Here is a 25,233-nt window from a genome sequence, read left to right as displayed (position 1 = left end):
TAATTTATCATAAATACATTATCAATCACTAAATAGTTTATTTATTCAATTCAATAACACAGAACGAAATAAAATAAAATTAACAAATAATTAAATTAAAGATTTTAATAATAAATCATTTTTTAAGTAAACAAATTCAGTTGCTGCTGAAAAGCTTTTTTCACGTGGATCTTATAAAAATAGGCTTATTAAAGAAAAAATTGTTTAAATATTATTTTGCAATTTTTTTTTTTTTTTGGTAAAATAATTTTCTGAATTGATAGTAAATATTAAATTTAATTAAATTTATTTATTTCTCTCAGAGATTTATAAAATTAAAAAAAAAGGAATTTTAAACCCTGTAAATACAAAAAAATGTAATAATCGCCTTAAAGTATAAACTTATTTTTAATTTTATATATATAAATATGTAATACCTACAAATTTTTTAATTAAAATCCAAAAATGTCGACAATTAAAAATTGAGTCGCTAGACCTTCGATAGGCCATATGCAAAAATTGTGATACGTTTTGGCGTGAAATATAGTAAACCTGTATTTTACATAAATTACATTTTATTATAAATTTTTAATCCAGAAATAATATTACAAGGAATAAGGCACTTTCGATTTTCTATGTAAATTAATTTCTATTATTTATCAGTATTTATTGAAAAAATTTACTTTTTATTCATTTCTATTTATTAAGCTACTATGCTATTAAAAAATTATTTATATATTTTAAATGTTTAAATAATTAGTTGTAGTTAAAATGTCATTAAAATTTCTTCTATATAAAAAAGTTAATTCTTACGAAATTTACAATAAAAAATTTTATTAATTGACATATTTGTGAATTAAATGTATTAAATGATATTTGTGAATTCAAATTTGAATAAAAGAAAGTTCGGAGAAAATCTATTCACAAATTAAAATCATTTTTTGCAAAACAATTTTAATAATAAGTCAAAAATTAATTTTGAGTGAAAATCGATATTTGTTTTTTTAAATCAAGTGCCTTTTTCCTTTTATTTTTTCTTATCGAGACGATCGCGCTCTATAACTACATTAAAGCTCTAAATAATAAATTAATACTATATGAAAAATTGTTTCTGACATTAAAGAAACAATTTATTTTCATTGACAAAAATTTTTATTTATAAATACGAATAATTGTTCTATTATTATGTACAAAATGCAGTATTAACATCGCTTCTCAATAACTTCTTCTATTATTGAGTCTTATCAACAGCGAAAACTGCAAACAGTGAAATATTTGGCTATCAAAATCAATTTAATTGTTAAATGACAATTTTCGTATAAGATAATAAAATTTATTTATTTTTTTTGTTTAATTGAATTAAAAATTTTAAAAATACTACAAGAAGTAATTTCACAATGCTTTGGAAAATAATTTTTTTTCACGATTTGCCTGTAAATCAAAATTATTATCAAAAATCGAACTCTTTAAAAACGAATTAAAATTTTTAAAAATCCGAAAAAAATGTTACCTACTTTGTAAATATTATTGTAAAATGTTAATTATTGTTCGATAAAATTGCACTTACATTAATAATTAATAAAAATGCCCAAATTCATATTATTTTCGGTTAAATTAAAAATTTTTAATTTTTAAATAAAAAGCTCAATTTTCATAAAAGACTTTGATGAATGTAAAAATCATACATTAATATCAGGAAAAATTTTCTGCAATGTATTATGAAATTTATCCTTGTAATATCGTTTAATAGAAGAAATCCGAGACAGATATTTATTTTTTTTTAAATGCCAAATAAATCATCTAATTATCTTGAATTTAAATATTTATATTTCGTGCATAAACTAAATTTTTAATTTTCTTAAATAATAGTTTTTTTTCTATTAGTATTGCGATATTTTAGGTTTTCTTTTTTTTTGATAATTTAGAAAAATTAATTATTTTCATTAAGAAATAAGCAAGAAAAAGTTAAATTACACTTTTTAACATTAATCTTCCAATGTGATTTATCAGCTAAATGATTTTGATAAGTTTTCATGTGAATTAGGAATCCGAAAATAAAAATCATCTAATTTATCAAACATTTCAAAAAAAAAAAAAAATTTAATTTTACAAATCTTTGTGAGTTTTTACTTTATATTAATTTAAAAGACACGTTTAATTAAATTTCAATTACATTTTTAAAAAAATTTTTAAAAAATTTTTTAATTTTTTCTGAAAATTAAACAAAATCTCACTATAGGGAATGTTAGTTTCAAAGTAGTTTTATTTTTCATGGGTAAAAAAATTAAGTTACAACAAAATTATGTATTTAGTTTCATAATTTTTCAATTTAAATATTCGTAATTATCAAGAGAATACATATTAAAATCATCTGGCTAATCGTTCATTAAAAAAAAATCGAATAATTACAGTTTTAATAGAACCAAGAAAAAAAAAAAAGAAACAAATCACATCAATTATAAATAAATTTTTTTTTATTTTATTAGGTAATAAATGTGCTTAATGAAAAAGAAATTAAAAAAAAAAAATTATGAAAATCTTAAGAACTCAAGCAATAATTTTGAAAGCCACATAAAAACCTTTTCTTTATTGCACGGAAAACAATACGTATTCGATTTAGTATCAATTTTTAAAAAATTTTCAAATATGAAAATAATTTTACATTATAGCTGATTATTATAAAACTAAAAAATAATCAGATAATTAAAATTGATACGGTACAAAATTTTATTATTACTCAAATAGCACAAGAAATACTATAAATATTCCCTGAAAAAAATTGAATTACAATTTTCGTTTTTTTTTTTTTTTTATGAAAAACATTAAATTTCTGATGCTATTTGAAAAATTAATAATCCATAAAATAGAACATTAAAATATTTTAATCGATTACGTTTACCTTCGAATATTGGGCTTCAAATGTAAAGATCATTCACAAATAATTTTATTAGTTTATCGTTATTTGTACACAGCAGACCGAAATTCTCTTGAAAAATTGTAAAATTTTATTTTGGAAGTATTTTGATTTTTGTCATGAAAACAAAAAAAAAAAAATTATCATGTAATTCAATAAGAAAAACAATGATCAGAATTGAAAAAAAAAAATTTAATAATTAATTTTACAGCTCTACTTTTCTAATGTTGCGCAAAAGTTATTTTAGAGCTGCTGTAAAAAAAAATTTATTTATTAAACTTATCAAAAAAAAGAAAAAAAAACTTTTTAGTAAAAAAGTGTTGTCTCTTTTTATGAATTTGTTTTTAAAAAAAATTGTATTGCAAATTAAGAAAGAAAAATTGTAACGTGATTACGAGACTTAAGACAAAATTACAGAATCTCATTAATATCACGTTGATAAATTTCTACGTAATTACAACATCTTAGATGTTGATTCATTTGAATTTAAAAAAAAAAAGGCATCTAAAACAACAATGCTCTTAATCTGAAAAGTAGCAAAAATAAAACTGATTTGGTCCGCGAGATTTCGGTAGTGGAGGTAGAGTATCAATAAGATAATATTAAGTTGAAGGAGGCGCAGATGGAAGTGGTATATGAGGCAGCTGGACGGAAAGATGAAAACCTGGTGGTGATAATAAATGTCCACGTTCCATTTCATTGACTTCTTGTTGTTCTGTTGCATCGACGCAGGTCGCCGAACGTGCCAAACTATTCCTCTGCCTACACATGAACGGCGTCTCTACTGGAGAAGGTGTTTCGCGACCCTAAGCAAAAACAGAATTCTTATTTTTCCGTCTATATTTATTTTTACAAAAAAAATGTAAATAGAACATTTTTTCAATTATCTATTTTTATTATTTAATGAAAATGTATGACAATAATAAAAATTAATTCCGACACAGTAGTTAAAATTAAAACTAAAAATTTTCAAGAAAGATTGTTTTCGTGTCTAACAAATTATGAAAGAACAATTCCTTGAATTTTCTATGCACTGTCCAAAAGTGTAACGCTAGAGGCGGTCAGACGCTGGCCAGACGGGCTAGTCAGACGGTCTGACCTGGCGCTGGACAGATGACCAGCATTTTCTATTAAATTTAATTGATTTAACTTATAAGAACAATTTCTGAACTTAAAAAAAATTGCGCATACAATAAAAATTAATATTAGTCACAATTCTTATCAATTCAATACACTTGCACGTCTAACATTAAATTTCAAGAATTAAATTAAAATTTACCACCCACGGGGATCGAACCCACGATCCTATACCTAACCTAAGACCTAAACTAACGCTTTAACGACCGCGGCTAAATCGAATGGAAATTTTTATTTTAAATTGTCTATATGAACTACAATTGTAAAAATCTTAATTTATATTATATATTTTACTTAATTTAACTATTTAATAATAGTTATACTCTTTTCACTATAAAAAATTAGGCTTATTCATTTATTATTTTTTTTAATAATTTTGAAATTAAATTGTTTAATATAAAATTTTCTTTTTTAAAATAGTAAATAAAATGTAAGTTTAAATTGAATGAAAAAAAAAATTGAAAAATCCGATTAATCTCAATTATGTTGTCATGTCAACAAATAAAAATTTTTAGTTATCTATTACTTCTGGCTAGCACCAGATCTGAATCTGACTAGACTTTCCAGACCTGCATCGCTAAAAATAGTCTGGAAATTACAAAATAAAAATTTTTAGTTATCTAGACCTTCTGTCCAGCACCAGAGTTGGGTCTGGCTAGATTTTCCAAACCAGCACCGCTAGACACAGTTTAGAAATTACAAAATAAAATTTTTTAGTTATCTAGACCTTCTGTCTAGCACTAGATCTGGATCTGGCTACACTTTCCAGACCAGCGACGCTATTCAAGCTCTGACTAGTGTCTGAGTAGCACCAGAATTGGGCCAAGTCAGACCTTCCAGACTAGCGATGCTAGACGATTTCTAGATTGCGCCAGGCTTGACTATAGACATTTCAGAAGATTTTTCTACACGGGTAAAAAGACGCCAATTTAGCACTATTTTTACGAAACGGCGCCATTATAATTTCTCCACTATTTTTAAGAAGAAAAAAAAATAGAGCAGAAATTAAAGTGGCCGCGTTATTGCACTTTTTTCTGTAAAAAGTATTTCAAAAACGCGGCTATTTTAATTTATGACCTATTTTTATGAAAAACTAGAGCAGAAATTAAACTAGAACAGAAATTAAAATTGCGGCTTTTTTGCTCTAATTTTTATAATTTGTTTCAAAAGTCTAAAAATTTTAACAAATTCCATGACTTTTGAGTTCAAAAATCAGTCCCATGACTTTTCCTTGACCTGTAAAGTTTCCCGGACTTTTAGACACTTTGTTTTAGTTTGAAACCGAGGCACAAGGGCGGCACTGCGATACCCCTGGTTAATATTTCAGACTGATTTCAGATTAAATATAGACAAATCACTCCGGATTAGTTCCGAAATTGTACGAAAACAATCCGAAAATGATCCGTATTAGTCAGCAATCAGTCTGGGTGAAAAGATAAATTCGAAATCAGTTCGAAATTGACAGGAAATAAATCCACAATTAGCAGCGTGTCATGAACCTATGTTCTGGCAGTTTATCCACGTAAATTAATTGCGCATGTGTCATTTGTTTTTTTTTTAAATTGTATAAATTCACGTAAGAATATAAGCAAAATACTTTTTGCAGGCAAATATTCAAGAATATATTCAGGGAAATGGTTTTCGGGTATACGTACTTTCGGGCGAGTGGTATTAGGTGATTTAACATTAATGCATTAATTGTAGGCTTAGACCTAAGGCATCATGTAGAGCATTAGAATGGTGGGATCATGAAAGACAGTTTGCGGGTACTAGTTTTGAAAAACAAGCTAAGATTAACACTCAACAACAACAACACTGCAAATGATTTTCTAAAACTCAACAATATCAAAGTTAGGACAATTTGATAGGCGTCATCACAGGTATTCTATAATAGGGCCCCTTCATAAAAAAATCCAATACAACTAGTTAAAGCTAACAATATTTATTAAAAATATCAATAGCAAAACAAAATGTAAACAAAGACAATAAACAATAACAATTATTATAAATAATATAAGAAAATAAAAGTAATAAATAATTTTTAGTACTCCAATCTTTTTTAGGTAAAAATCAAATTTTTTAGATTAAATTATTTATTAATTATTTATTATTATTATAATTATTTATTGATTATTTTTTTAAATAAAATAAATTGTTCAATGTTTCGAATATATTTGGGGACATACTCTACGGCCCCCCCAAAAATATAGACGTTTTCTACCCCCCTTAATTTTTTTTAAATCAACTTTTTTTGGGAAAAAATCGATTTTTTTTAATAAAGTCTGTCTGCTAAGAATTTTTTTTCAAACAAAATAAATTGTTCAATGTTTCGAATATATTTGGGGACATATTCCACGGCCCTCCCAAAAATATAGACGTTTTCTACCCCCCTAGATTTTTTTTTTAGAATTCGAATTTTTTCAGCATAAAGTTAGGCTGCTATATATTTTTTTAAACAAATAAAATTGATTTATATATGGAATATGTCTGGGAACAAATACTGAGTGCCCCCCAAAAATATAGACGTTTTCTACCCCCTTAGATTTTTTTAAAATAAACTTTTTTTGAAAATATTTCAATTTTTTCAGAATAAAGTTTGGCTGCTATATATTTTTTAAAACCAATTAAATTGTTTTATATATTGAACATGTCTGGGAACATATACTGAGTGCCCCCTAAAAATATAGACGTTTTCTACCCTCCTAGATTTTTTTTAATTAAACTTTTTCTGAAAAAAATTCAAATTTTTGAGAATAAAGTTTGGCTGCTATGTATTTTTTTGAACAAATTAAATTGTTTAATATTTAAAATATGTTTAGGAACATCTGTACAGACACTTAAAAATATATGGATGTGTTTTGCCTTTTTAAAATATTATTAAATGATGAATATTGTCAAAAAATCACAATACAGCCTAGGTTGCTGAAAATTTGTTATTACAAAAAATATTGTTAAACTTTTTTTATAACCTTGGAAACATATTTTTTGCTTTAAAGATGAATATACGATTTATGTATTCTCAAAAAACACTAAATTGTTGAAATAAATTTGTAGTACTAAGAATTGTTTATTATTTTTGTTCTCTAATATTATTTATAATAATTGTTATTATTTACTGTCTGTGTTTACATGATTTTTTGTTGTTATTGATCTTCTTATTGAATTTTATGTTCTTAAGTTGTTTGTATTGATTTATTTTATGTATGGGGCCCTATTAAAGAGTATCTGTGGCGACGCCTATGGAAGGGTGCTGAGAGCGGCTGCTAGTTTCAGCGCGCTACAATGATAGTAATTGGTATTGTTCACGAAAAGGTTGAGAAATATTAAATAAGAGAAAAGTTGCTCCATTTTTAGCAATTAAAGTGACCAATTTTGGTCTCATAATTCTGAAAAGATAGAATTACTCACGGAAAAACTGTTGTATAAAGGAATTCTTAATGGACAATAGCGCAGCGCTACTCGACGCTTAGTCTAACAGAACAGTCAAACATAATAATAGGGGAGCCCATGATGCTAAATGAGGATTTACTCGAGCGTATCTCTGATACCAAAGGTATGTTCATCTGCGGTTTGCGTGGTGCTAGTGGCAATCCGGATGGATACAAAATAGAAAAAAAAATTTGTTCAAGCGCGTCAGATATTTATGGAGGATGTTAAATGAACCCAATCAAAAGACTGACGTTTCGGAAGTGACGTAAACTCAGAGCGAATTTTTGAAAATGCAAAAAAAAATCGTCATCTTGAAATACTCGATCGTGTCAAATTTTTATACAGATGGTTAAGCTTCATGCAGCAGTCATAATAGTTCAAAATCTGACGATTATTTTGAGGAATATTGTTAATCTGACAGCTGTTTTGTGATCAGCTATAATGATGAGGCAGGGAGTGGGGAATGCGTGTTGTACTCTAGTTGCGCGCACTACTCTCCATAGATGATTTTCATTACTTCGCCTTTTGGAAATCCTCAGATTATATTTAATCGTGATTCTTGTGTTATTTCTTTCAAATTAAAAAAAAATTTAACCGTGTTCGAGAATGTCAAGACAACGTTTTTTTTGAAAATTTGTAACCCTCCCGCTCCCTTACGTTACGCTCAAATCGTCAGATTTTTTAAATGTATATTTTTTAGCTAGTAATTGAACCACCTTACCTTAATCTGATGCGCTTCAATATCTCCAACAATCGATTTTTTTTACTAATCTGATGGAATTCTTAACCTAAAAGTTTTGTTTGTTTATTTCCATAAATAATACACATTGGGTTTCAGTAATATCATGTTTTCTCAAGTGCATTGTGTTTGTCTAGTGGAAACTATATTATGAAATTATAATTATTATTTGAGGCATTTTTATAGGAAACGCAGAAAAAACAGATAATAATTTTGTGTTCATTTGTGCCTATGAAAATTAAGTTGAATCCTGTGATTCATTTATACATTGAAGTTTAAGTCATATACCTATGTGAGGTGATTTTTTCATATATTTATAACATATATTCTTTTTGTCATGTAAAAATTCAAAAACTAGTGACATTGCATTTCATTTCAAACTTTCAAACATTTTAACATTTCATTTTCAGCACCCTCTATTCGAATTCAGTAAATACCGAACATACGTGCATTTTGTTTTCCGAACCATACGTACTTGTTTAACTTGTCATGGCGTCTACAAGTAGTGGCGGAGGTTTATTAACTAGAAATAAAACCAACGTTTGGTTAATTAGCCAATCAATACCAAATCTATATCAATCAAAATTACCTTCTATTGGTAAAATTAATTAAAAATTAATAACATTTATAAATTTCGACCACCATATTGGATCCGCCATTATGAATTTTGAAAACCCGACATCAAATTTGTAATCAGCAACCCCAAAAACCTTCAAGTAACTAGTTTCAAGTGAATTCGACGAACTTTTATAAATTTGAAACGCCATATTGAATCTGACATTTTGAATTTTAAAAATCTGACTTCAGATTCGTACTCAGCGACCTTTAAAACCCCTAGATACCAAGTTTTATAAAAAAGAATTAATATTTATACATTTCGACCGCCATATTGGATCCGCCATTTTGAATTTTCAAAATCTGACATCACATTCGTTATCAGCGACCCCAAAAACCTTTAATTAACAAGTTTTAAGTGAATTCGATGAACTTTTATAAATTTCGACCGCCATATTGGATCCGCCATTTTGAATTTTGAAAATCTGACATCAGATTCGTAATCAGCGACCCGGAAAGCCCCGAAATACCAGGTTTCATAAAAAATTATTAATTTGTACAAGATTTCCTATCACCTCTTATTTAAGGGTTGTTTTTACCCCTAAAAGCAAAAAATGACCTGATCTAGCAAAACGGCCAGACACGGGTATCTTTTTTTTGGTCCTAGTTTCTGAAAATCGTTGATTTTTTCGTGTGTGAAAAAAAGTTAAATTTTGTCGGACGGTGATAAATAGCTACTTAGCTACCAGCCTTGATGTCACAAAATTAAGTGATAGAAAAGCTGCTATGGTCATAGCATCCACATTGAAAAGTGCAGGATGTGACCCTTCAGAATTTAATGTTAATAGATCTTCCATACGCGAAATCGTTTAAAAAATCGAAAAGCAATTGCATAATCTCTTAAAAATGAGTTCAATCCTGAGTTGCCATTAACGATTCATTGGGATGGCAAGTTAATTAAAGACATAAGTGGTCACGAAACTGTAGATCGTCTGCCAATTTTAGTGTCGGGATTTGGAGTAGATTAGCTTCTAGCGGTTCCAAAATTGGATTGTGGAACAGGCAAAGCATGTGCATCAGCTGTTTACGAAACAATAACTTCATGGGGTTTAAGCGAGCAAATAAAATGTTTGTTTTGACACTACCGCTGTAAACACCGGTTTGATAAATGGAGCTTGTATTCTTTTGGAGCAGAAAATAGAGAAAGATATGCTTTGGCTGGCTTGTCGCCACCATATAGTAGAAATTATGTTACAAGCTGTATTAGTTCAAGCGCTCGGTCCATCTAGTGGGCCTAATATTCAATTGTTTAAAAAATTTTTAAAAAAATTGGGACAAAATTGACCAAAATGATTATAAGACAGTAATTTCTGATACCACGTCCTTGAAGATCATCGAAAATGTTGCTGAAGACAGGATTTCTTTTGCACAAAACCAACTCCAAATATATCAATCTCGAGATGACTATTAAGAGTTGCTGAATCTTACGATCATTTACTTGGGAGAAGTTCCTAAAAAAGGAGTATCATTTAGGAGGTCTGCTGGTCTTCATCGTGCTAGATGGATGGCTAAAGCCATATATTGCTTGAAAATTTTCCTCCTTCGACATCAGTTTAAACTTACAAAAAAAGAAGAAAAAGCAGTCAAAGAGATATGTATTTTCACAATCATGATATATGTAAAATACTGGTTTCAAGCCACTGCCGGATATTTAGCACCGAGAAACGATCTACAATTATTAAAAGACCTTGAATCCTTCAAAAGTATAAACTCAGCAATTGCCAAAGTTGATATGAAAAAAATCCTGGGCCATTTATGGTACTTATCAGAAGAGTTGGTGTCTTTTGCATTTTTCGACACTTGTATCCTGATTTTAAACAATTTCAGTATTAAAACATATTCTTATTTGTAATGTTTGCAGAAATTTTGCATATGAATGTTTTATATCAATAAATAAAATTTAATGATTAATGTAGTGTTTTTGCTGTTTTAAATTAAAATTGAAACATTGGTAGCAACCTCAAAATATTATTTTAAAAATAAAATAAAAATACTGAGAGTGTTTCTTAGTATAGAGAAGCAATTGAGATGGTGCCCGATGAAAAATTTTAAAGCAACATTTTTTGCCCCATATAAGGACCACCCTAACGCACATCTTGATAAAAAGCGTTAATACTTGGGAAGAGGTACGCAAAAACATGCAAGGTATCCTCTCCCTGTGTTCATCTGCCACGCTCGAGTTAATCCCAAAAAACACATTGGGCTCCCCTACTATAAAAAATTAAGAGTACTTATATACAGTAAGCAACTTAACGAAAACCTCTGGATTCAAGACTAAGTGCCAGACTTTTGCACCTTGATCTAAAAGGACAGTTAATTTCTTAAAATAAATTGCCCCACCCTTTAACGCAACACTTTTTCTCATTAAGTAAACATTTTTTCAACAGTTTTTTCCGTGTCTGTAGGACTATCTATTCATTGCAGGGCTTTCAATTAATTTGAATTTAAATCTAGTAGTAGGATGGTCTGACGTTTTTAACTTTCGATTAGTTTGTACCATGCAAGTACAGCATAAAATCTCAACTTACAAATTAAATTAAAATTTATCAAAGTCTCACATAATCAAGTTGGGGAAGTCGCCAAAGTTGAGGCATGTTTTAACTTTTGCTCATAGCTTCCATTGTAAGTCGAATTACAACTGCAAAAAAGTTTACTATTTTAATTTAGCTTCCGGGACAATTTTTATGGGGATCAACTCTTCTGCAGTTGACTCTTGCCGCTGTTAAAATAAATTGTTTACAAATCTCGAGTACGTTCATGTATTTTGGAATCCTAATTTTCTTCATTTAATTGAAATTAATAGGAAATCACTAAATCCTAATAGATAGAAGATGTAACGGAAAATATTATTTTTAAATATTAAACAAAACTTCTATAGATGACTGGGGTTAGAAGTTAGAAGACTGGGGTGAATTTTGTTAAGGGTTGATCCCTTAATGTCGTTTATAAATTTCATTATTGATTTTATTAATCCTTAAACCCGCACTGGAATTAAACCAACCAGGCGCGGCGATAGAATTTTCTTGTAATTTAACTCAACTAAAAATTATTCGCATCAAAGATGAACTTCGTATAAAATTTAGAAAAGATTCTAAATTAGATTCAGTTTTTATATACGGGACATCTCCTTAAAGGTTTCAACAAGGGTTCACATTTAAGAAATTTAATTATCACCTTTCTAATAGACTATTGTAGAATTCTATTAGGATACTAAAAAAAGAATAATTATTTGCAAATTCTTTTTTAAGCAGAATCTATTAGGATTCACTCTATAAATTATAGAACAAAAATAATATTTTATTCAAATACATTTTCTCCATTTAGAATTTTTTTGGTCAATGAAAATATTCTACATTCCTTTATTAGAAATCTATTAGGATTGAATCTACTTGGAAAATGACCACAGATAATTTATTTTCTTCTGTCAAGTCAAGAGTTATTAAATAATAAAGTAATTATAAAAGCATGCAAATAGCGTAATATAAAAATAGAAATGAAAAAAAAGAGAAAACATTGATTTCCTGTGTAATTAAAATTCAAAAGCTTAAAAATATTGAATAAAATTTAGAATAAATAAAATTTCAGATAGTGAAAGAGAATTATTTATTATAACCATGTAATGAAAGATGATAATTCACTTTCATAAGAATCTAAAATCATCTTTAAATTCATGGATAATAAAAGTGAGCAAAATATTAATAAAAAAATAAATAAAATAATAATCGTAATTTACCTATGACAATGTTTGAATCAGAGCTGATACCATGTAAGCATTCACCAAAGCACTTGGATTTAAGGCAACTTAGAGAGGAATTTTCATTTCTTTTGGAGTTATGCTAGGAAAATGGGAGATTTTAAAGAGATGAAAGAATTTTTTGGATTTTTGAGTCAAACTAACCTGTTTTGATGGACCACAGCAAGTTGCATGATTACAAGGTTTGTCAGTCTTTGGACAATCCAATACACAGTCTTCTGTAGGAGTTTCCTTTATTTCACTATTACTTTGATACTGTAAAAAAAAGAAATAATCAATTCGATTTCATTTCCAAAAGTAAACATTTTTAAGTTAACAAGCTACTTATTATTTTCTTAATCAAGATTCTGCCGTTTTATTTTATTTAACTTCGTTAAATGCAACCAAATACTAGCATAAATTAAGAATACCAAATGACGTCTACGTAGTCATCACTTGCAAAGGCTGGGCCTAAAAGACCCAATGACATCTTTCTTTCGATGAGATTTTCGATTTTTGTTTTTGTGGATGTGAAATTGAACTCCGCTTTAGACTATGCAGCATGCAACCGGGAGGAACGGACCAACAAGAGAGAGCGTATCCATGAGGAACGTCTTCGACGCGCGGTCATGGAGGCGCAAAAGAAGAAACGAGGTACCGTCAGTCCGGAAGAGACAAAAGTCGAAGTAAAAAAGTAAAAGAAGGAAGCACCTCCATTGAGGAAAGATGTCAAGGTGAAGGAGGCACCGTAGCCGAAGGAGTCCAACAAGACGAAGGATTCGAGAGGATCAACAGTGGTCGTCAGAGTCGCTTCAGATAAGACGTATGCTGATGTGCTGAGAGAGCTCCGCTTCGTGACATCAGCCACACGTAAGTCTTGGTGGCAAGGCCCACTAATAAGAGAGACCTCTTGATCAGGGTCAGAGGTGATTCGGAAGATTACACTTAAGATCCACGACCTGGATACCCTTACCCATGAAGCAGAAGTCCAGGAAGCGCTGGAACGAGAACTCAGAAAGCAGGACGTTGGCGGTCTTAGGACCCAACAAGCGAGAGATGACCAAGAAGAGGCTACCAGACTGGAGGAATTGGAGCGCATAAAGATTGTCTTTATGTGCTGTCAAATAAGAAACAGAGTCATGATCGTCCAGTGTCACCGATGCCTGGTTTACGGCCATTTAGCAAGAAGCTGCAAGGAAGCAGACAGATCTGCTGCATGCTTTAAGTGCGGGCAAGCCGATCTTAAGTTTGCAGATTGCAAGAGCAGCCTCAGTTGCTTCTTCTGCAAAGCGAAGTCCGGCGACAAGGTTCCTCTCAATCACGTCGCTGGAAGTGGAGCATTAGGTCAGCCCTCGAGATAGCCCAGAAGACTCTCGCAAGAACCAAAGCCAAGTAGGCCAGTAAGATCGACAACGGAAAGGGTCGCGACAGCGAGATCCCAGGGACCTTCACCTACGAAGTTTAAAGCTTGACGGCAGTTCCGTAGTGTGAGGATTAGTTCAGCTAAAGGGTGTTGTTTTTAGTGGGTCGACCAGAACAAGAAAGGTCATCCTCACATAACCTCGGAGCACCGGGCTCCAGATATATGCCTTGGAAACCAAGGTTTATGCAAATTTTCCACTTCCCTCGTAAAAAAATTATAAAAATATGTATTTTCTAAATAATTTTAAGAATTCTTGTAATTTTGAAAATTCGCTTAAAAAGTGAATCTTTGCTCCATCTTTTAAAAATACCACTAACTTAGATAAGGGGATCTATAGTAGGGATCTAACTTTAGATCCCCACTTTTTTAAGACACCCTAATCTTATGTTACGCTCACGCAAAGTCATCCCTTGCATGTAATCATTGATATTTTCCAATCTAAAAATTTTCGTCCCCAAACCTGCACACGTCTCAAAAAAATTAAGAAGGGATACCAGTATGAACACTAAAGACCCTAATGAAAAAGTCAGTAGTTTTTAAGGTTTCAAGTTCTCTTAGTTTAGTTCAATTTAATTCTCTCAGTTCTTTCTTCTATTTCCAATTCTTTCAAGTTCCAAGTTCATTCTTTTAAATCCAAGGTCCAAAGTTCGTTATTAAACGAGTTTTCCCAAAATCATCACAAATAAAATTGTAAAAATTAAATAATTTTATTAATTATCAATGTTCTTTCTTTTCTTCAATTCACTTGTCAAAGTTTTAGTTTTAAAGTACGTAATGCGATTAATTTGCGCATTTTAGTTTCTTCATTCCATTAAAAATTTGCTCATTATTTTTCTTGATATACTTTCCTAAAAGATTTCAATGCATTTAGAGCATTATTATATCTTTTCAATTCTTTTAAATTTACCCCTTTTTAAAACAAACCAATTTGAAAGATTCCTGAGTTGCGGACAATAAGTGTAGACGCGAAAATAAATTAAAATTTACTAATTTACTAATTTAACCTAACATATTACTAGTTGAATTATGTTTATTAAATGTATTTACTTAATGTAAATTCTATAGTGACAATAATAGCACTATTTTCAGTACTATTTGATGTTAATATTAAAAAATTATTAAATATTAAAAATTTGAAAAAATGTTGTAGACAAGAATTGTATTTATTTTTATAAATGTAATTTATCTATCTATTATTATACTTACATCTATAAATTCTGGTTGTATCGTGGTTGAATGAATGCCCTCATTGTGAAAGAATTCTTTGACTTGCTCAGCAATTTTCATATACTCTGAAAGATTACGACAACGAATGTGAGCAGAAGCGATGATACGATCACCAGCCAACTGCCAAACGTGAAATTCATGTACAGCTAAAACTCCATCTACATTTTCTAATAATCGCTGCTGTATAGCATCAACCTGCAAAAAGCAAAATTTTATTTTGTAAATTCCTTATTATAGATAGATTTTGAGAAACAAATAAATCCTTCTAAAAAATTAGTTAGCTTAGGATATAATGAATTTTTTTTTAATTAATTATCTAGTATGAAATTCCAAAGATAAATCTATTAAACTTTTATTTAAAAATATTAAATTATTGTTAACCATTTGAGTTTAATTTATTTATAAATTTAAAAAGTCACCTGGATATGTGTAGGCACCGTTTGAAGTAGAATCAACGCAGATTCTTGTAACAAGGGCCACACAGATTTTAGAATGAGAATGACAAGTAATAAGGACAAAGCAGGATCCATATAATATCTGTAATAGAAAAATGATTATCATTCTTAAAAATTGTAATACTTTCTTTATTATTATTAATTAATTAATTAATAACTATTTTAATTTAAAAGTACTATTTGTATGAAAGAGCTTGTTTTATCTATAAATAAATAAAATTAATTAATTAAATACCTATAGCTCCACTTTGTAAGCCATACAATAAGAGCTGAAACAATAACGATTACAGATCCAAGAGCATCGGAAAGAACGTGAAGAAAAACTCCTCGCATGTTCATTTGACTTGCATCATGAGAATGACCATGTGCTCTCTTTTTAGGTGACCTTGAATGCTGAAACGATTCATCATTTTCATTGTCATCTGTACTGACAAGTGTACTTAATCTATTATGACTTCTGGACAATCCATGTGAATGTCCATGTCCACTTGAATGCTCTGTAAAAATAAAATTTATTTCTAAAATATCAAATTTCTATAATTGTAAATTTTTAATGTTGATTCTTTACTTTATTAAAGATTTTTTAATTTTATTGAAAAAAATGGTAGCCAAAGATTAAAATTGATAGAAAACAATTTATTAAATACCTGCAAATAAACAAAGGCCAACGATGTTGACGACCAAACCAAGAGTTCCTACAGCAACAAGCAATTCTGCTCGATGAATCTCTTCAGCTTCAATAAATCTTTTACATGCTTCGACTGTAATACTAAAACAGAGAGCTACTAAAAACACAGCATTCACTAAGGCTCCCAAAACTTCCGCTCTGGCCCATCCAAACGTATTTTTTGACCATTTCTTTGGTGACATCTGTAATTTTTATTTTTTTTTTATTAACACTAAATAATTAATCAACAGGTAAAACAGAAGAAAAATTTGGTTCGAAGAAAGGAAACTATAAAATTTTTTTAATATATTAATTGTGTTTAATTTTAAGAGAAAATTAAATAAGAAAAACTTACCTTTACAGAAAGAAACGCAACAACTAATGCAGCCACATCGGATAACATATGAAAACTATCAGCTATTAAAGCCATTGAATTAGTCACATATCCTACAATTATCTCTACCAAAAAGAAAAATGTCGTCAACCACAACATTGTGAGAAGGCGGCATTTCTTTCCCGTGTATCGTCCCATTTTGAAATACTCTCCTGCAATATTAAATAAACTACAGTTAAAACTTTATGTACTAAAAAAAATAATTTGAAATTTAAATCAATTATAATTTAGAAAATTTCAAATTTAAGAGGAGGCACCACACTTAATTTTGATACACTTAAATTTAAATTATTAAATGAGGTTATATTTTTTTTTTTCTTGAATTATTTGGGTCCTAAAAAAACATATAGAATGGTAAAAAAATAAAATTTTAATTTTTGGTCATTTTAGAAATTAAAGACTTAAAAAAATAAAATATTTTAAATATCTATCTTCTTTCACAATTTTTTGACTATTTTTAAGCGACAATTTTTTTTTTACACTTTTTTAATGATTCTTAAGTATTTCTCGCATGGATTTTCAAAAATATTAATTCTTTCAAAAAATAAAATTTCTAAAATAAAATTTTTTTACCACCTCATATCTTTTAGAACCCAAATGATAAAAGAAAAAAATATAACCTCGTTTAATAATTTAAATTTAAGTGAATCAAAATTGGATTTAATGCCTCCCCTTAAGTCAATTAAAATTTAGATGAATTGAAATTCGGAAAATTTAAAACTTAAATTAATTAAAATTCGCATAATTTAAAACTCAAATCAATTAAAATTTGAATAAATTAAAATGTGGATAATTCTAAACTTCCATTTAAATTTGATAAACCGAAATTCGGATAATCGGAAACTTAAATCAAATTAAAATTCAGATAAATTGAAATTCAAATCAATTAAAATTTTTACAAATTGAAATTCAGATAATTTGAAACTTAAATCAATTAAAATTTGGATGAATCATCAAATTCCGAATAATTTGAAATTAAATAATTACATTGTTCTTCTCATTTACAAATAATATTATATATTATTTTTAAAATATAAAAAGACCAAAAGCAATCGCTGCTAAAGGAAAAATCCACGATTATATTAAAACTTGTGATGGTTCGGAAAACATTTAACTGCAGTTAGTTTTCCTGCTTCTTTTCGATATGTTCTTTTTTTAAAATATTACTCAACATAAATAATGAATCTTAATAAAATTATTAAGCAAAATTTTAATTGTTAGAATTTTTAAATATTATAAATTTTAATGAAATAAAGTTTAAAAAGAAAATTTTTTAATTCTACGTTCATTTTTAAATACATTGAAAATTATTAAACTTTCGACACAAATTTTTATACTTAACAACTTAAAACAAAAAAAAAAAACCGAAAATATTAAATTATTATAAAAGAAAATAGATTTTAAAAAGCACTAAATGACAAAATTTTAATTTTATTTCACAAAGAAATTTCTCATTTTTAAATAAACTCAAGTGTTCTTTTGATGAAAACTTATTATTACTCTTATTCTTGCAAATATGACAAAGATAACAGCACGTGGTTTTTTCACAGAATTAAGATTACTTATAAACAGATGCATAAATATTTACATTTAAAAGATATATAAACCGTAAAAGTTGAATGAAGAAAATTTAAAAATTTATAATTTATATTATCATTTAAATGTTAAATTGAAAAAAAAATAAAAAAAATATTAATACTAATATATATTAATATAAATTTCTAAATATTAATATAAACTGAAAAATTTTATAATAATAATGAATTAGATTTTTAAAAATTATTTTAGAATTAAATAACATTAAAATCACAAATTTATAAATTGTCTTAAAATTATTAATTTTAAAATAATGTTACCAGATTTTATTATAAATCAACAATCCCCTACTTTCTAAAATTAAAATATTTGTAACTATTTAATTCTTTAATTTAATTAATTTTTAAAGAAGTTCTTTGTTTAAATTTTTAAAGAATAAAACATACAGGTCCACGAAAAATAAAAATGCAGGACAGAATATTTTGTTCTAAATATACTTTTTAAAATTAGACTTTTGCAATTTTTTTTAGTAAAGACTAAGAGTTTCTTTTTCAAATCATGTGTTAATTTTACTTTTTCGCGAAATATTAATTTTCAAATTTGTTGTTTTACTTTTTAATTCATCATTTCTGAAAATTAAGTGCAATTTTAGTTTTAAATGGAATTTCAATAGTCAAAAATCAATTTTTTTAAATATTTAATAAAATAAAATTTAAATAAATAATTATTTATTCTTTGTTCAAAATTATTATACATTTTTTTTTTTATTTTTAATTCATTATATGTTGCCAAAATTGAATATTCTTCTCTACTCAAGTGTTTACTTTTTTCTCAATATCCTCTATTGTTTCTGTAACTTTATTTACACTTTCATCAACGTTTAATCTAACATTTTCGCAAATTTTTTTATTTATATTTATAATTGTGTCGACTTTGTCAATTAATTTAATTATTAAATCTTCTAATTCACTTTAATTCTGTTCAATTAATTTTCGATCTTTTCCTTGTTGCATTTATTATTGAAATTTTCTTTTTCTTGCGATGCTACAGTAATTAAAACTTTCTTTATTTTTTTTAACTCCTACTTTTAATTCACAAATGAAATCATCAAAATCTCTTTCAGTTTTATTTAAAAATTCCCTATCTTCGTCACTTAATTTATATTCTTCTTCTTTTTCATTGTCAATTATTTTAATTTCAGTTTCATCAAAAATATCCATAAAACTCCAATTTTTCTTTTTAATTTTAGAATTTTTTTCTATTTTATTTAATTGTTCTAATAATTCTTCTTCATCATTTATTCATGTTTTTTTCCCTCGATTTGCAGTTGTTCAATTCGCAAACACAAAAGAGTTTTTTCTCTATTTAAAATACATTGTCGTTTAAATAAAAAAAAAAGTTTTCAAAAATAATTCTTCTTTTAATAAACATTATTTCAAATAATTTTCTCTTATTATTTATTTAGAAATAAAAAATTCTTCATGTCCTATTGAAAATTTAAAAACTGTTATTTATATTCTAAATATATTTCTAAGTATAAAATGATTGATAAAAAAAAAATTACAATGAGAAAAAAAATAATTAATATAAACTAACGCCGTGTAAAGAAATAGTGTTGAACATTGATTCCGGAAGCGTAAAATTGACTTATTCTCAACATACATTTGTTCTTTATTGAATACTATTCACGATTAGCGTTTAACATTACATTTCTCCTTGCATGGATTTTATTTGTTATTAGATAACTCTTTTTTTTCAATTTGAGTGTCATTTTTTTTTTTCTTATAACGGTTTTATACACAAAAATATAAGTGTAATAAATGAAATAAGTTTTAAATTTTACATAGAACATGAGAAACATTGTTTCTATTAACATTTTATAAATAACTAGCAAAATTAAACGCGCGCAAGCGAGCCAAATTAAGTATTTAATTGTTTGTTATAAAGAAATTAAAGATTAATATTATCAATAATAATTTAATTTATTAGAATATTATTACATATTAAATGATAATAATGAAAATTATATGTTTACATGCCTTGGATTATACGACTTTTTCCGACTTTTTTTCAAAAATACGAAATGTAAATAAAATACATTTTTTTAGTATAAAATTTAGATCTTCTTCAGATCTTCTTCAATTCAATTATTTAACAAATTTTAAACTAAAATGATTCTTCACTAAATTAATTATTTTTAATAATTTTAATTAAATACATCACAAATTTAATTATATCAAAATTATTTTTCAATTAAAATTTTTATGAAATTTAACAATTGTTTATAATTTAAAAAAAATATATATCACAATAAAATTGAATTATTTTTTAAAAATTTCAATTCAAAATAAACTAAAATTCAATTATTACCCCAAATTTTAATTAAAAATCAATTAAAAATACAATAATTATCCAAAATTTTCAATTTAAAATTTAATTATTTACCAAGTTTTCAATTTAAAATAAAATAAAATTCAATTATTTTTAAAAATTTTAATTGAAATTCAATTATTTTCAAAATTTTCAATTCAAAATCAACTAAAATTCAATTATTACCCGAAATTTTAATTAAAAATCCAATAATTATCCAAAATTTTCAATTTAAAATTTAATTATTTACCAAGTTTTCAATTTAAAATGAAATAAAATTCAATTATTTTCTAAAATTTCTATTCAAAATTAATTATCCAAATTTTCAATAAAAAATGAACTTAAATTAAATTATTATCCAAAATTTCAATTAAAATTCAATTATTTCCGAAAATTTTCAATTCAAAATGAACTGAAATTCAATTATTTTCCAAATTTAAATTCAAATAAAATTTCATTAATCTCAAAAATTTTAATTCAAAATTAATTAAATTTAAAAGCATCTAAAATTTAATTATTTCTAAAATTTTCCATCGAAAATTTTTTTTTTTGAAATTTAATAATTTCAATTATAACTCTAAGGAAATTCAATTATTTTTAACTATTTTAATAATATTCTTTGAAAATTCAACTATCTGAAACCATTTTTCAATTGAAAATGATTTTCAAATTATTGTATTTTGTCCGCATTTTCTAATAAATTTTTAGTGAAATCATCTGAAATTTTAATTACAAAACACTTAAAGTTTCAATTAATTTCAAAAATCTCAATTTTAAATCTTTGAAAATTCAATTAAATTTAAAAAATGTTTTCCAAAAATTGTTTGATAAATTATTTTTAGTTCTGTAAAATTTAATAATTGTTTGAAAATTACCAATATCCTTTTTAAATTTAATTATTTCTAAAAATTTCAACTTTAACCCTTCGAAAAGGATTATTATTAAAAAAAAAACTTTTTATTTAAAAATCTGTAAAATATTTTTGTTAAAATAAAAAACAAATCCACTTTTTTTTTGGAATATATATAATTACTGGTTAAAAAAATAATCTAATTCATTAAAAATTAATTATTTTTCTTTTAATTTTAGCTGCTAAATTTAAGGAAATTTACATTTTCTAGAAAATGCATTATTCTTCCACTATCATATTTATAATTTTTAATTCACGCATAAAATCATCAAAAACTCTTTCAGTTTTATTTAAAAATTCACAATTTTTTTTATATACTTTTTTTTTTTTGAAAAAAATCGTTGCTTTTTAATTCAATTTAAAAAAATTCCCAGTTAGGTAAAAATTGAAAAAAATAAGGCTTAATTATGAAAAATGGTGTAACTAATTTTTTTGTAAGTATTAAAAAGTACAGGAAAAATACTTTAAAATTCATTATATACAAATTAAAATCAATCAAAGGTTTGTCGTAGTTTAAAAATGACAATTTTAGATAAAACTTCAACACCCACTACTTTCTACAAATTTTTCTTTAATGAGTTAATGTTTTAGGGATTATTTACTTTCGTTTAGAACAACAATTCACTACAGTCAAAATTGTGCGATGACCCATTTTTTTTTTTAATTGAATAAAGTACATTTTAAAGAATGAAATTTATAGAAATTTTTTTTTCTCCTTATTTCTTAGAAAATGATAAAATTTGTGAGAAGAATAAAACTTGAAAGAAGTGATTATGACAATATTTTATTTAGATATTTTTAAAAAGTGTCATTTTCATTATTTTTATTTATTTATTTATTTATTTTTTTTTGTACCAAAGAATAAGTTTTGTAATTTTAATAATATTAAACGTTTTTTAATGTTCTTTTTTAATTTTAAAACAAAAAAATTTGTCAACGGTATCTCGAGAAAATCTTTTTTTTTAGTCTGCTAAAAATTACAATTTTTCATAATTTTAACAAATAAAAAACTATTTTTTTTATTAGAAATTGGAAATTTTTCCATTATTGGAAGTGAGAAATAAAACACTAAATCACTTGTTTGGCAATGTTTCGAAAGGAAAAAATATTTAATATGAACAGGCCTCGGATCGATTTTAAGGTACAAAAAAAGTCGTTTTAGTCGAATTATATTCCAAAAAAATGTCGAAAAAGTCGATTTTTTTCTTATTTTAACAAAATTGAATTGGTTAATAAATATTTTACTTTAAATAACTAATGTTATAAGATATTAAATATTAAACAAATAAAATATTTGTCATAGTTTTTAGTTTTGATGATCAAAAAAAAATTTTCAATCAATACTTAATCAAGTTTTAAAGATATTTTTAAATCAATTAACTTTTTTAAATAATAATTTTTTGGAAGAATTAAAGTTGAAATTTTTAGAAATAATTGAATTTCAAAAGATTTTGTTAATTTTTAGACAATAATTAAATTTTTCAGAACTAAAAATAATTTATCAAATAATTTTAGATAAAACATTTTTTAAAAGTAATTGAATTTTTAAAGATTTACAATTTTGATTTTTGAAAAATTAATTGAACTTGAAGTGATTTTTAATTAAAATTTTTTTGATGATTTCACTAAAAAATTTATTAAAAACTGCAGACAAAAATACAGTAATTTGAAAACTTTTTAAGTGAAAAATTATTTCGAATAGTTGAATTTTCAAAGAATAAATTATAAAAATAATTAAAAATAATTGAATTTCAAAAGAGATATAATTATTAAATTTCAAAAAATTATAGATTAGAATTAATTAAATTTTAAAAGCTTTTAAATTGAAAATTGAATTTTAAAAGATTATGTTAAATTTCAGACAATAATTATTATAATAAGAGAAATTTTTAGTGATTTCTGTTCATGATGAATTTATTAGAAAACACATACAAAAATTGAATTCTATAAGTTTTTAATTAAAAAATGCTTTCAGGTAATTGAATTTTCAAAGAAAATCATTCAAAAATAATCGAAATTTTTTGCAAATAATTAAATTTCAAGTGATTTTAAATTAAAAATTTTTGATAATTTTTTTTTTTTTTAATTATAAACAATTATTAAATTTCATAAAAAATTTTCATTGAAAAATAATTTAAGATAATTGAATTTGTGAAGAATTTCATTAAAATTATTAAAAATAAAATTAATTTAGTGAAGGATTTTTAGTTAAAAATTTGTTAAATAATTGAAATAAAGATGATCTGAAGAATATCTGCATTGTATACTAAAAAAAAACGTATTTTGTTTAAAAATTTTGTAAAAAAAAAAAGTCGAAAAAGTCGCATTTTATTAAAATAAGTCGAAAAAAGTCGAAAAAGTCGTATAATTCGAAGCCTGTATTAAACATATTTTTTGATCTAAGTTTTGAGAAATTTATTTTGATCACATTATGAGTAAAAAAAAAAAGATTTTACCTTGAAAAATTAATGTCTTATTTCGATAATTTTAGGTGATCCGTTTGAGTAAGAATGACTCATAAATGGAATTCTTTTACAGGATATCACAGTTTCCAATAAAAGAATACTTTTTTTTTTTCTTTTATTGGAAAATGACAACATACAAATACCAGGAAAGGAATTCGTAACTTTTAATTATATAAGTGATTAAGATTTTTTGACTTAATAATAAAAAAGTTGAAAAAAAAAACACTTTTCTCTTAAAGAAAAAAAATATCTTTTCCCCCAATACAAAATTAAGTTAGTTTTAAAAATAAATATTAAATATTTAAATATTTTTAAAATATGTACTAAAAACAATGATTTGTCAAAATTATTATTTTCAAAAGAAAAAATACAATATTTTTTTCTCTTATTACGATGTCAATTCTTATTCACTAAGTGTCATTACCCTCTACAATAATATTTGACTCATAAATTCTTTTTTTAAATTACTTGGAACAATCAATTGACACTCAATTAAAAAAAAAAAAAAAAACCCACAATGAAAAACATAAAAATTGTTCTGTCAAACTATAAAAATAAAACACGTGTTATAAATGATTTAAAAAAAAAAATAATAATATTTCACCAAAAAATAAAAAATAATCCAAATTTACAACTAAAAACAAATCCATTGTTTTCTAATTACACTTCCTATACACTCATTCTTCTTACTGACCCACATTGATATAAATACATTAAACATTTTTTCGTGAAAAAAATAAAAATAACAAAACGTCCTTGGTGAATGAAGAAAAGAGTCAGAATGTAAAGCAAAAAAAAAAAGGAAGGTTAAATTTTCATTATATTAAAAATATTAAGAAAAAATTTTTAGCAAATATATATTAAAAGAAAATAAAAATGAAAATATGTCACTTACTTTTGTCTTTTTCTTGTTGATATAAATATTTTCAAATTTGAGAAAATTTATTGAAATTATTATTTATTAAATGAAAATATTTTATATGTTTCTTAAAAGAAATGTTTATAAACATATTAAATACATCCCGTTTAATATGTGACATGAAAATTTACACAAATAAGAGATAACTAATAAACACTAATGAACGCTTATAAAAATCACTTTAATTTCCATTGTTAAATACAATTACGATGAATATTAATATAGAAAAATGTGCAACACTGTTTTTTTCATATTTCTAAAAACACCATTATTCATTTTAGTGTGCATAACTACCAACTGATTTTCACAGAAAAAAAGTAC

The 25,233-nt window shown here is 25.6% G+C and overlaps 1 protein-coding gene across 1 annotated transcript; it reads right to left on the bottom strand.

Moving 5' to 3' along the window:
• Nucleotides 1-256: 256 nt before the first annotated feature.
• LOC127278150 (zinc transporter 1) lies at nt 257-25,233 on the bottom strand. The gene is made up of 8 exons (XM_051299710.1): nt 24,889-25,233; nt 16,674-16,864; nt 16,299-16,521; nt 15,887-16,148; nt 15,616-15,733; nt 15,176-15,391; nt 12,712-12,822; nt 257-3,699 (listed from the first exon to the last, which is right to left on the bottom strand). Exons 2-8 carry the CDS (start codon nt 16,848-16,850, stop codon nt 3,496-3,498), a joined length of 1,311 nt encoding a protein of 436 aa, XP_051155667.1. The 5' UTR covers nt 16,851-16,864; nt 24,889-25,233; the 3' UTR covers nt 257-3,495.

The sequence above is a fragment of the Leptopilina boulardi genome, unplaced genomic scaffold (genome assembly GCF_019393585.1).
Source record: "Leptopilina boulardi isolate dan_hultmark-lab unplaced genomic scaffold, ZJU_Lbou_2.1 LbouV2_195, whole genome shotgun sequence".
Taxonomy (NCBI): domain Eukaryota; kingdom Metazoa; phylum Arthropoda; class Insecta; order Hymenoptera; family Figitidae; genus Leptopilina; species Leptopilina boulardi.
The sequence above is the reverse complement of the archived record's forward strand: the minus strand, read 5'-3'. Positions and strand labels throughout refer to the sequence as shown.